Consider the following 13,779-nt stretch of genomic DNA (forward strand, 5'->3'; position numbering starts at 1 on the left):
AACGTTCACGCATTTATTTTTGCAAAAAAAAATAACATGCTTGATATGTACTACACATCATAAACTTCATTTGTTGTCAGTAAGCCAAAACTGGTTCTAAATTTATTAACATTTAGTTATTTTCGAGCACATACTGTTGCATAATTACGAAATACCTGTTACAAAAAAAATCTAAGAAAATGCACCGTCATTATTTCCGTATAAATGACGCGTTTCGGGTAATTAAAATAATCTGACCGCGTATAGGTATTCGGATTTCAAAATAAAACCTACACCAGAAAAAAATCCTATAATAAAACAATAACAATTAGACGATTGTTTGTAGTAGATGCAATAATGAATTTAAACTGAATTTCCTTATTTAAATTATTTTAATCGGTCGCTGTTTCAATCCATAGTTTACCGCGATACGGCCGGAAACAAGGCAAATGAAAAATGCAGCCGACAAACTTACAGTGGAGAGAACTGGACACCAAATTTGCGACACAGAACGTTTTGTTATAGACATAGAATTTTGCTTCCGGTTTTTTTTTCACAAACAATATTATTTCATGAAATATGATCAAAATTCCTAATCACAAACCGCAATTTTACTCTGCGTTATCAATCATGTTCAAAAATATGACATGCCTAATGTTAATTGTAGGTTTACAAAATGCCAACTATATTTTTTTTATAAATAAAATACTACAATTCAACGTCAAATGATTAAAACAAAAACAAAAAAGCTCTACATTCCATATTTTTGTCTCGTTAAGTGACTTTTTTTTCTCTCGCTGCAATAGAATATGAACGGTACGTAATGTAACAAAAATAAACATATTGTTATCTTTAAAATCAGTTGTTATTTATGTCATATTGTTGGCTAAAGGATCGGAATTTAGTGTAAAAGTTGCCAAATCCTTATACTGTAGATAATTGCCTTGAGACCATGGGTCTTAATTGAAGATAAACATCTTACTATAACTTTGACAGGGACGTTTTGAACTTTTAAGAAAAGCCTCGTTTTGAATTAGTTTATCACACGACGGTACTAATGTAGTATTATGCGAACAGTTGAGACTGGTATGCGTACCCTTTAAAAATGTAGGAGTAGAAAAATGCTGAAAATGTTCAAGCCAAGCCTGTTATAAGATTCTTTCCTGGGTAGATAAATGCAAGCAAATAAACATCTTTAGTAAACCTGGTATGAGACATATTACACAATGTAAACATGCACACAACTCTAGAGATATATAGTAATAGTTTAAATATTCACTGGACTAACAACATGTAAAGGTTTTGAAGTTTTTTTCGTAAATTAAAATGATAATTAACTTGATAAAAAAGATATGGTTTTCAAAAAAAGGTGAAAAACAACAAAAACAAAATAAATATAACAACTCTAGCCATATCAACCATAGATATACATGTACAAATAACAATGTCTGGTAATAGTAAAGTCTAGTATATTCATAAGTTTTTTTTTTTACGATTAGTTCAACATGAAATAAATATTACATAATAAAACAAATCAAAACAAAAAACAACCAGGAGTATATGTATAATGTATAAAGATATGAATGTTTTAACATAACAACCTTCTTCATTTTGTTACTGTCCCCCTCTTTTTCCCCCGCTCCCCCTTCCTATAAAAATATCTCATTTAAATAATTGAACATCATCAACAAAACATAGTCTTCCCTTTTGTTAACCTTATCTTCAAGTCTTACATAAAAACTTACCTAATAATGAGTTTCAATCAATCAATTAACTTAAACTTTATCTTGCAAAGAAGAATCGTTTAGCTAAACTTTGCAACATTTAACAAATGATTTCGTGCACACAGAAAATTAAAGCAGACTTGCAGAGAAATTACTGAAAACATTACTGAAAAAAAGTCCTTACATTACTGCATTATTACTGAAAAATTAAAAAAAATGAAAATTTATATGAATGTCGAACAAAATGTAATCATATCTATAAATAAATAAAAATTAAATAACTGAGGCAGTACAACACAAAACTGGACCTTGCTTATATAAGACATCTTTAATATTCTAGTCAGTTAAGTGTAATGTAAAACAGTTATTATCCATTAAAGCTTATGGTTTATTAATCAGAGTTTAGCATTAATAACGGACCTAGAAAAATTATATAGTGTCGAAGCTAAATACAAAAGTACAGGTATATATTACAAATAGGTATTTGAATTTGGTATGCTGAAAAAAAAACTCCCCCTCCCCACAAAACACAACTGTAACATATTCAAAATGATATAAGCTGGGGATAATTATATTTGCACATTAAAGTAAGTGGCTCTTTTATAGTGACAATAAAACCTTTTGTTCATTCACAACATTTTTTTCCTTAATGTGTATAAAAATAAATACAAAGCATAAAAAAGCATAACATGTAGAAAAAAGCTTATATTTAAGTGAATTCCTGATCACTTATTCATAAATAGTAACAACCTGTTTTGATAAATATTAAGTTCACAACTTTTGTAAAATGTCAAAACAAAAATATTTTGTACGCGATAGAAAAACTATCACAACATTGTTGACAAAGGATAGCTATGTAGTTGTATTGAAATACAAAAGTTAGAGCGTTATTGAGAGTCGTAACAATTTCAGATAAAATGTTTGCATTTTTTTTAATTTTTCTTTTACATTATATATAATTTCATCCGTAGCATTTGTCTCCCGTCAGCTTTGGAAACGACTAAAACGGTATGACGTCATAAACATATCAAAACGTGGAAGTCTTGCTTGAAAAACATCAAAAGTTGCACGGTATATATTTAATTTAATTCGGATAACTCGAACTTTCTTATAACTCGAATAATAGCCAACCTGCACGGAAAAATGTGTGTCTGACGCCCGTTCGTAACAAAATTATCTCGCATTAATACAGAACGCTATTTATGAAAAGAATTCTACGCTATTTCGCGACCATTTCATAGGGATAACGTAACCTTGGGGCGTTTTTTCTTATTGGATCGACCTAATTTTTTTAGTGAAAGCGGAACCAGGATCGCGCGAAGTGCAGAAGCACCAAGCGTAAAAAGGTCCAGTGAATAGCTGTTTCATTTAATAATCGGTTTTTGATACCATATCGTTCTTTAACATTTTAATAAAGCGTCACTTAGTGTACTTAGTTAGAACATAGCGCCAGCAACGTCACGGCGAATAATAAGGTAATATGCAAAAACGGTTAGTCTTTCCGTCAGATAGTTGTTTCCCGACAAAATACATAGATTAGATATATATTTTTTTCTAGAGAACAAAGCGTAAATGACACGTTACACGTCAACGTTTGCATTACAAAGCTGATTGCTAAACGTATTAACGTTCATTTGACAAGCACGTCATGTATGTTTATTAACCGGATATCAATACCACGTTGCGTTAATCATTAACGTCTGAGCTACACAAGACACTTCGTGTAAAAACGTCAGTTTCCGGGTTATTCCGTAACCACTTTCGCGATAACGTAGAATGCCCTGGTTCCCGTTGTGTCATGTAATTTTACAAAATTGCAATATTGACCATTATAGGGCTAAGACCTTAAATATCCCTTGCGTTTATCTGATACAAACGTTTACCTACCGTGATCAAATAACCCATATATACGTGTTTTATAGTTTTTCAAGAACAAAAATTAGGCTTAGTTTTCAAATAAGCTGGCAATTCTTGCTACAAAACAATGGAAATTCTTAAAACGAAAATATAAAATGGGTGTTTTTTTTGTTATAAATGTATGTGAAAATCTGACATGCATTTTAAAAAAAGGTACATACAGGATGGAAGATGAAAAGTTACTACGGCTTGAGATGGACACCCTAAAAAATGTAACTTTTTGATTATTTTTTTTCAAAGCAGCTGAAATTTTTTCAAATTAAATTCAACTAAGAAAATTAAAAGTGAAAAAAGTCACACAATCACAAATACATGAATAACGATGCAAAATATATATTTACCAATTACATATTAAATAGTGAAATTCATTTCCTTTAAAACTAATATCTTTAACAGTCGCGTTAAAATATCCGGTCTCAAGATCATTAATTTTAAGTAGCGTTATGTTAATATAACGAATTGAGTTCAAGTAGAATAGGTAAGAAATTTAAAAATCATTGCTTAAAAATTAACAATTTTTGCAAGCACCGGTACCATCGGCTTCATTACTTAAGTTTTGACGTAATTTCCTGTTTGAACAATTTACTTGCATTATTTGCATATTACAAAAACAACAACAAAACAGTGTGTCCAATCTCCTGGTAACAAATCCTGCTTATTCTAATACATTGTATATAAATGATTTACAAACACACGATCTGAATAATTTAAATATCATTAATACTCTTGTAAAAAGATTTCTACTGTAGTTCTAAAAATACAAAGTCGCAAAAAATTACATATCGAATTACGACGATTCTATAACATTATTTCCGGTTGATGGAGTATGGACGTGTTTGGTGTACTCATGTCCGGGCCTTCGTCATCGAAGACATCTAGTTCGTGAAACAAATCCGGGTCTCTGATCCATTCTATTTCCGGTTCCGCTTCTGGCATGATCACGCACATAAATCTTCTTCCGGTTCGATTGTCCGTTGGATAAATTATCAAAGGACTGAAATGCTTTGCATCAGACACAAAATCAATGAGTTTGTTGTATATATCCGGAAACTGATGCCTCAAGCTCACACCACGATTTCTTAATTTACGCTGAATGTTCACAAAGCACAGTTCCCGCGTTTTTCTGTCGTCTGATTCATTCGCGTGCTGATTCCCGGGAACAGCAGTTAAAATCAATGTGGACGGACTGTCAGTATCCTCCTGTTTTGGATGCATGTGAGCCGGGCTCAATCTCAGTTTGGCACATTTCTGAATAATAGACTCCATTCTACGCGGCATGGGCTTCACGGGAAGCTTTGGCGGTATCACAATTGCCACATGTATCACATATTTAAGTTCCGGATTGTATTGTTTGCACGTTTCAGTAAGTATTCCAAGCTTTGAACCTAACATTTTCGCGTGCGGTAGCTCTTTCAAGCATATGTACACAGGAGGTACCCATAAACTCTCAATACCGTAAATCAAGAAATCTTCCGAAGAACTGATGTCCGGAAATGCGAACACAACACAACCACGACCTTGTGATAAGTAGCCACGACGAGCTATCCTAGAGCATTGATACTGAAGATGAGGTTGTTTGTTAATGTATTTAATCACATGTTTACACGCACTATTAATTCGACTATAAATACACACGCGTTTGTGCGACTCCCAATGAAGTTTTCTACAATTCCGACTACAGTAATACGAGAAACAACTGTGGCATGTCTTAAAGAATTGTTTGGCTTCTTTAAGATTCGTTTCGCGTTTACACGACGTGTATTCACATTTTACTAGATTATATTCCGCATTTTCATCACTAACTTCGTTTCCATTTTCACAAACACTAGAATTATACTCACGCGCACTAAGATTAAGAGACAGTCCAGGAGGGGTATCTGGGGAAAAGACAAAATCATCGGGTGTTCTCGGAACTATTCGCCCATTTTCGTCAATTCTCATTCTGCCAGTTCGATGACCATCCAAAAGAAGCAACCCGTCTAATATTTCATCAACTGATGCGTCACCGCGAAGCTTGTTTTCGAGATAACCATTCGATACATTGTCAGCATGAGCGTTTGTGAGAATCACATGAAGATCCGGAGACCCGTCCATCGCCAGGTCGCCATTTTGGTTGGAATGTCTGCCCAAGGCCATTACGGGAAAGCTGAAGGTTCTATCTTGCAACTCGTTAAGCTGTTCAGCAAAACCATTCTCCAAAATGCTGCTATACCGTCGTTTCTGTAAAAATTCAAACAAAGTTTCACCATCAGTTTTTGTTTTAAGTTCAAGAGCATGCAACCATGGTGGAAATTTAACTGGAAGTTCACTATTTACCTCAATGTCAGCATTTCTAGCGATATTCTTACCTTTTTTATTCTGAGAACTCGTGTCACTTGAGGCCGCTGCCGGAGAAGCAAAACGGCCAGGTCTCCTAAATCTAAACTGAGGCAGGGAGGCTCTTAGGCTCTGAGGCTTTTTAACGGTACGAGAACTGGTGCTCGAACTTGTGTTCGAAGCACTGCCATTTTGGCGTAAAGTGTTTGTATTTTGCTCTTGGGATCTACTCACATGATTTTCATCCGAGAAATGAACTTGTGTCCGTCTTGGCGCATGCGCACTAGTTTCACTATGTTTCACACTATGATCGGTTAATATAGGTTTGCGTTCTGGAACAGGTGGGGGTGGGGATATAGTCCTATTATTCTGAACAGGTTTGTCATCACTAAATCTGTCTGTAACAGTTTCTTTTGTAGGCGTAGGGGGGTCAAATCTTACGTTGGATGAAGGTTTCTCCTTTGTGGGACTTGTGACAGGAGATTTACCGTCCGATGGACTAGATGCCTTACTTTTGGCGTCATTTTGCGCTTTCTTTTCAAACATTTCGCGAAGTTTTGCGAACGGTACAATTGCTATAGGCTTAAGATTGTCTTTCTTTTCTTTTTTCCTAAATATATCGCTAGGTAACTGAGGAGTGTTATGAATAGGCGCTTTCTCCGGCGTAGTCGGCAACAACGGGGCACGGAGAAGCCGTGCTGCTGGGGAGATAGAACTAGTTGGGGTAACGCGCTTTTGGATGATAACTGTATTAGACTGGGGGGTTACGGACGGCGAAGGGGAGGTGGTCAAAGAGGGAGGATAGGCAGTCGACCCTACAGTGGAAGTCGAACCAGTCCTGGCATATGTAAACAAACTTTGAGTACTGCCACTTCGCGAAAATGACGACTTTCTAAACCAGTCTGGGACATTTAATTTCGAAAGTGATTTAGAAACTCGAAGTTCGTGTTCTGACGGGGTTCTAGACAGTTGCCCAGGCTGTGCTGTATCGTCAAACACGTCATCTAAATTAGTTTCTAAAGTTTGTAAACTTTTAGACTTTGGAACCTTTCTATTTGCAAACCGTCCTTTACCAGGTTTCCTAGGCAACCGGTGACTCTCACTTGGTCCTGTAATCGCACTCATGCTTGCAGCCCTTTCCAGAGGATACTGAAACGAAAGATAATAAGGATCTTGTAAGGACTGTCCATGTGCGTTGACGTCATCAGTGACGTCGGCGTCAATATCCGTTTCAGTTGCGAGAGACGATATCGATCCGTACCGTAAAAGCTGCTCAAACATATTTTCGAGAGATTCTTTCGTATGACGGATTTCTTCGCGTTTATGATGGGAAAACATACAATTTGCATGCAATTTATCGTAATCGGCTTTTTCGTAAGATGAGTTTGCACTGCTATATCGCGAACCGTAAAGCTCTTCAATATGACGGGGTGACGGGAGGGAATGGTAATTATCCATGCTTGTATTACTTCCGTAGGTCATATTCCAAGACGCCATGTCTGATGGCAAACTTTCTGTAGATTGCTGATGAATTTCGTGACGTTTCAAGTATTTCCTTGGAGTAGAGGCTAAAGATGTTCTATGCTGTAAGAACTTATCTTCAAAACTTCCGTTTGATAGATTTTCAGCACTTAGAAACCTTTCCCGCGATTTCAATACTTTCAATCTTGAAATAGACGGTTTCTTGTGTTGAGATTCAAACGTGATATTCACTCGTTCATTTGTAACCGGTTGTTGCAGGATAGATGTGTATTTCTTTAAATTATGCTTAAAAACTTTCCGTTTCACTCCTTTCAATTCCTTTGATCTAGATAGAAGATCGGAAGGTTTAGTCGCCGGTGACCGGACGACACGTGACGTCACTTCCGAGTCACTCAATCCTCTTATTCGGGCAGCATTGTATGTATCTTGTAGACTGTGAAAACTTTCTTCTAAACTGTTTAAAGAGTCATCATCCGAAACTAGGGAACAAGACCCAATAGAATCTAATTGCTCATCTTTATAATTATCATTCTCTAATTTCACATTATCTGTATGTTCAATAATTTTCAATTCCACGTCATTTATGTCACACTCCTCTTCACTTTTTAACAAGCTATCGTCAATTTGTATTCCAAGTTTTGAAATATATTCAGTTTTATTCGGCAAGCTTGTGCTACTCGGCTCTTCTAATGAAGAAATGTCACTGCGTTTGTAATTATATCTATCATCTATGCCTGGAGAATGTCCAACTTGCGTATTTTGTTTGACATTATTTAAATTTTCTGATTTTGGCAACGAATCACTGACATTCTGATCTTTAAAATCCAATTGACTAGCTTTTAAATTGTTTTGTAATGGTGTACTATTGTCTTTTACAATGTTATTTGGTGACAAAATTGATTCTATACTTTCAGTAGCATTGTTACAAAATCCGACATTTTGCTGATCATTATTTTCTACACTTTTATTATAAGTAACGTTCTTATCTGCTTTATCTTTATATTTTTGATCGTTAGTATTGGATTTTTCAGGTTCTTCATAGATTTTTCGATAATTGGGTCCGATTTTATGCTGAGGCGGTGTTGTTTTGTCCTGAAATTCTTTTGTATCTTTATAAATCTTATCTGAACAATTATCTATATTGTTATCGCTGTTCAAAATCTCTCTATCATGTACATTGTCCGTTTGCCTCGGATCATTAGATTTATGAATTCTATCCCCTATGCTCAATGTCAAACTATTGTCTTTTTCAGATTTAAATTGATCGGAAATATTTTCCGGTTGAACACCTTCAGGGTGGTCAGCTGACAACTGTAGGTCTCTAGACTTATCTACTTTTATTGCACTTTCTGAGGTAAGAACACTCCCAACTGGACGCGCATGCGTATTACTTTGACTAGAATTTCGAGGCAAATCGCTTTCAAATAAATTGTCTACAAACGTTTCATAAGAAAGGCTATTATTTTGCTTAAAGTCATCACTTTCTAATGAACTGTTTTTTTGGTCATTATCATTAATAGTCCCTGTCTCATTTATATTAACAGAATTTAAATCATTCAATAAGTCATCAACAGACGTTTCAAGGTTCGATTTCTGTTTTGCTCTTTTCTGTTTTTGACTATCTACACCTACACTGTCAATAATATCATCAATATTAGTTTCACGTCTTGACGTCCACTCTTCTTTCAATGGTGTAGAATGAACGGGAATATGTGATGTCACTGTTACTTGTTTCTCAAATATATCATCAATGTTTGTTTCTATGTGTGATTTAGATGGTGTTATTGTCCTACGACTTGATTTTCTTGCTGGTTTTCTAATGTCTTTATTATCTTCATTAATTTCACTTAAAACATCATCAATATTTGTCTCAATACTTGAATTTGACCTAGTTTTTAAATCATTGACAGACTCACTTTCAAATATATTATCAATATTAGTCTCTTTTTTCACTCGTTTACCTATCTTTGCATCATTATCTGTGCGATGTTTTGTTTTTGATAAACTTTCATCATCAAGTTCGTCATCTATAGAAGTTTCCAGTCGATTTTCTTTCAAACTTTCATTTACTGAATCAACATTATTTTTAATATTTTGTTGACCTTTATTGTCTAATCCATGATGTTTACTTAATCCAGTATCATCTGCAAGTCTGTCGTTATTGTCAGTATTTTCTGAATTTACGTCACTTAAATCCGCGGCTTTTTCTGCACTTTTTCTGGTCAAGTATTCAATTTTTTCTGTCAAGCTGCTAAGTGTTTCACCAAGTCCTTCGGGATGTTGTAAATTATTCATTTCTTTCACACTTAAACTACCCGTTTTATCACCATCTCTATCGATTACAAATTTCTGATCAAGATCTTGTATCAAATAATCTTTATCGATCGCGTTTGGATCTTTATTAAAAGATGATATATCTTGCTCAGGAAACGGAACATGTTCAGATATCGGACTTAGTTCTGATTGAATAATATACTTTTTAAAGTCAATTTCACCAACAGTGTTTGTCTGTTTACTTTCATTTTCACTTTCAATGCCTGTTTTTGCGATCGATTTTTCTGCGTCAGCATAACTAGAGAGATTTGGCAATTTTGATGGCGGAGAATAATGGTCTTGATTGATTGACAAAGATATTGGTTTTTCTATTTTTTCTTCAGATTTACTTTCTTCGTCTTCAGAAGTTATCGGAGAAAGAGGCCCGTCACTGCGAGTATCCGAATCTGACAAATTGTTTCTATCTGTGACGTATGATCGTTTTTTAAATTGCGTGCTTATATCTTCTGTGTGTGAAAATTTAAATCCCCTGGCATCGTCTGGTAATGTATGGGAGATTACTGCATCGCCATATTCTGGAGATAATCCGACAGAGTTCAAGTTCGTGAATGTTTCAAAGTTCCTTAGTTTACCTTCATCGTCATCTTCATTTGACTCATCAGCAATTACTAAAAAGAAGGAATCATCATCGCTGTCAAGATTGAATTGAAACGCTGCCAAATCATCGTCGTCAGGGTCGTATTCACGTAGCGGGGGGTCGGAGCTATCTGATGAATTGTCTGAATCAAAATGCCTGTCAGTATCACTTACGGTTTGTTCAGAGGGGTGTTCATGTATGATTTCATCATTATGTGCATTAAGGGAGTCTGTAGAGTCAATATGGCCGTTCTCTGAAATGTGTGCATTTATTTGGGTCATTTCATCAACCGCAGGCAAAGATTCAGCTGATGATATGCATGAGTCATCACTTGCAGCTTTACCATTCATATTAAAATTTTCTGATTGATTCTCGCTTTCTTGTTCTAGAATCTCTTTCCCAGAACTGCTATCGGCATCACTCTCATTTTCATTACTTCCGGTATTTGCACTAAGTAAACTGTTTAGACTGTCATTTAGAAAACCACTTACGAGAGAGTAACTTTCGTATTTTCCAAGTCCCTCTGTCGTCTGTCCACTGAGATCAGACGACATACATTCGCCCGAGGCCCTGTCAACGTTAATGACCGGTAAGTTACTTAGGGAATTATTTGCGTTATTATTTCGATCGATGTAACTATCACTATCATTTGATTTTACGCTTAACACCGTTATGACTGATTCACTGCTGCAAGACTCGGTGTCTGAGAATGGTTCCTCTGTTAAATTGTCTAATGCGCATGTACGAATAGGTGACGGCGGTAAATCGTCGTCTGAAATCTCAGAAATTTTATAATCATCCTCTGCCGATTTTAAATGAAGATTTTCTTTCATAGTTTCTGGCGTTTTACTTAACTGGCTACTTAATTCAGCATTATAAATCTCATCATTTACTTCACATAATTCATCGTTTGTGTTTTTCACATTTGACCCCAGGTTGACATTACTGTTGATCTTACCGCTATTTAAAGCCGCCCCCTCATTAATATTCAAGTCACATACCGTATCAGAGGGTGCTACTTTCGACTCAAGAACATGCTGCTCATTTAAGTTTGCATCCTTGCTTTTTGAATCATCAAGCGGAAAATTGCTTTTAACATCGTCTGCTTCATTTCGCTTCAGTGGCGTTTGACTATGTTGAGGCTGACACATTGCATTTATTTCAATTTTGTTAAGTAACATTCCTGACTCGGTAATTTGATCAGTTTTATGGTCATTATTTACTTCATTTTGTGAAGATCCCGATGTTATCAAGTTTGTATCTTTTACGCTTGCATTATTGCTACCGGTAAACTCCGAATGTTGATTTATTTCTGATATATCACAAGATTTCAATGTTTTATCATTACCTACAGCAGAGGTTTGACTATCACCCTCTACTGAAAGACCACCCTCCCCACGTGCATAAGGGTCAAGGCCCTCCTCCCCCCGGTCACTTGCTTCATTTTCGCACTCCTCCATGATTGTATCTAGCGACGTTACCCCATAAAATGCCCCGCCTCTTTCTTCAGAATCCGAATCCGAATCGGACACTTGGATTTCATACACGTGCTCGTCATCGCTAGAATCTGTATCATCGTCACTTTCAACGTCAGGATATAAGTCTATATAGCCACTATCCCCACCCGTATCTTTATATTCAAAGTTTGCAAACCTTTGTGAAAATGGAACATTCGGACTTAATGAAGAATTACTGCTCGGACTGGAACCAAAAGATAGAGAATTAGTATCATGGGAATCATTGTTTACTTGTAAATTTAATGCCCTATTAGGATTTGAAACAAAGTCTCTTACAGTCCTTCTAGTTTTAATAACACAGGGATTTTCATCACCAGTTTCTTCCTCCCATTTATATTCGTCCCATGTGGTCAGTGTGTCGACTGTCAAACTGTCGTCTGCACTAGAAATGGAGGACAAACTGTCGTCTGCTACTGGCACAGCCTCAGGCAAGCGTTCTTGCACGGGGTTATGGCGATCGTATACAACGTCCTCGAGTACAACTTGTTGATCGTCTGCTAACCTTGAATTTAAGACACTCCCTTCATCAATGCTCAGATCGATACCTCGTAACTCTCCCAGTCGTGGTTTGGTCAATTTTGCCCTATCTGGTGATTTATTATGAAAAGTGGATTTTTTATCTACAGAATATTGCAATGATTTGTGTGGACTAGAACCGAACCCGGCTGCACCTGAGGCCTCCTCCTCTTCAGCCAAAAGCCTCCATGAAAACATTATGGTGATTATAGTGGCGATAGCTGCCGTCAAGAACCGTTCAAATGCCCCGTCCGGAGCACCGCCGGCTGATGATGGTAATCTATCCATGGCGATGTATGATGAATTGATCTATTTCATTAAACTTTAACACAGCGTAATGTCAACATTAACAAGAAAACACCTGACACTTAATTTATCTTCATATTTCACATCACTTTACTTATTAACCTGATCCCAAGAGCTTATCAATCAATTCACTTATCCTTTTACTAAGTATTATTAAATCCAGTATACTCCATTTTCCTGACGAATATTACATTATCCTCAGAGAAAGTTGAACTGCCTCCAGCCTGCCATATACCGAAACACGAAATTCCCGTAAAACGTCATGGTAGACATGTATAACAAATATGGCCTCCATCCATTGACCCAATAAGAAATACCGATCTTGTCACGTGTTTTAGAAGTTAAATATAGCAGTGCAAACTGTCACCGGAGGGTAAACAAATCGTTATCAAGCCACAATAATAATGTTTGTGTTCTTTATCATCTTACAAAAGGCGACAATTTGTATTTTAGCAGTTTATTTCTATCGAGCAGAAGAGTTATGACTGTTTAATTCAATAATAACATGTTAAAACGCATACATGCGGCGATTAGCCGTGTAATTAAGGCGAAACGCGATATCGATTTTAAGGTCAATGTCAGTTAAAACCGCATTTTAATTTACGACATCCTAGGTTTACGACAATAAATGGACCCTTTAAAGATTAAATGAAACCACGGCACGATTCGAACTCTCGCAACTGAAACGTTTATAAATAAATATAAGTTTACAATACATAAAAAAATAAATATTGGAAAAAAAAAATGAAATATAAGCATATAGGTTAATAATTAAACGTGATCGAATACATTGCATTGATTTTTAAGTTGACATATGTATATTGTAAATATTCATCATCTTCATTAATAGCTATTCGATCAGTACTGTATAATAAATTACCAAACATTTAATTAATACTTAAATTATTGTATTGATCAAAGAGTAATTAAGATCTAGATTCTTAAAAATTGAAACATTGTTTGATCTAATCATCACAAATCATCATCATCATCATCATGATCGTGAAGAAACTGACAAAATAAATCATCATCACTATCATCACCACCAAAGGAGATCTTATATCGTAACACATATCAACAACATAGCATTGATATTATGCATCATCAAAGT

General features: G+C 35.6%; 1 protein-coding gene across 1 annotated transcript; it reads right to left on the minus strand.

The window, feature by feature from the left end:
* Window positions 1–1,457: 1,457 nt before the first annotated feature.
* On the minus strand, window positions 1,458–13,554 carry LOC132730078 (putative uncharacterized protein DDB_G0282133). Its single transcript, XM_060715932.1, has 2 exons — window positions 5,969–13,554; window positions 1,458–5,840 (listed from the first exon to the last, which is right to left on the minus strand). The coding sequence occupies exons 1-2, from the start codon at window positions 12,648–12,650 to the stop codon at window positions 5,827–5,829; spliced, it is 6,696 nt and encodes a 2,231-aa protein (XP_060571915.1). The 5' UTR covers window positions 12,651–13,554; the 3' UTR covers window positions 1,458–5,826.
* Between the last annotated feature and the right edge of the window lie 225 nt (window positions 13,555–13,779).

This window comes from Ruditapes philippinarum, unplaced genomic scaffold (assembly GCF_026571515.1).
Source record: "Ruditapes philippinarum isolate M1 unplaced genomic scaffold, ASM2657151v2 ctg3869_1_1_1_1, whole genome shotgun sequence".
Taxonomy (NCBI): Eukaryota; Metazoa; Mollusca; class Bivalvia; order Venerida; family Veneridae; genus Ruditapes; species Ruditapes philippinarum.

What these genes read in the sequence shown, in the direction of transcription:
- LOC132730078 (XM_060715932.1), bottom strand. Translation starts at nt 12,650, where the DNA reads ATGGATAGATTACCATCATCAGCCGGCGGTGCTCCGGACGGGGCATTT.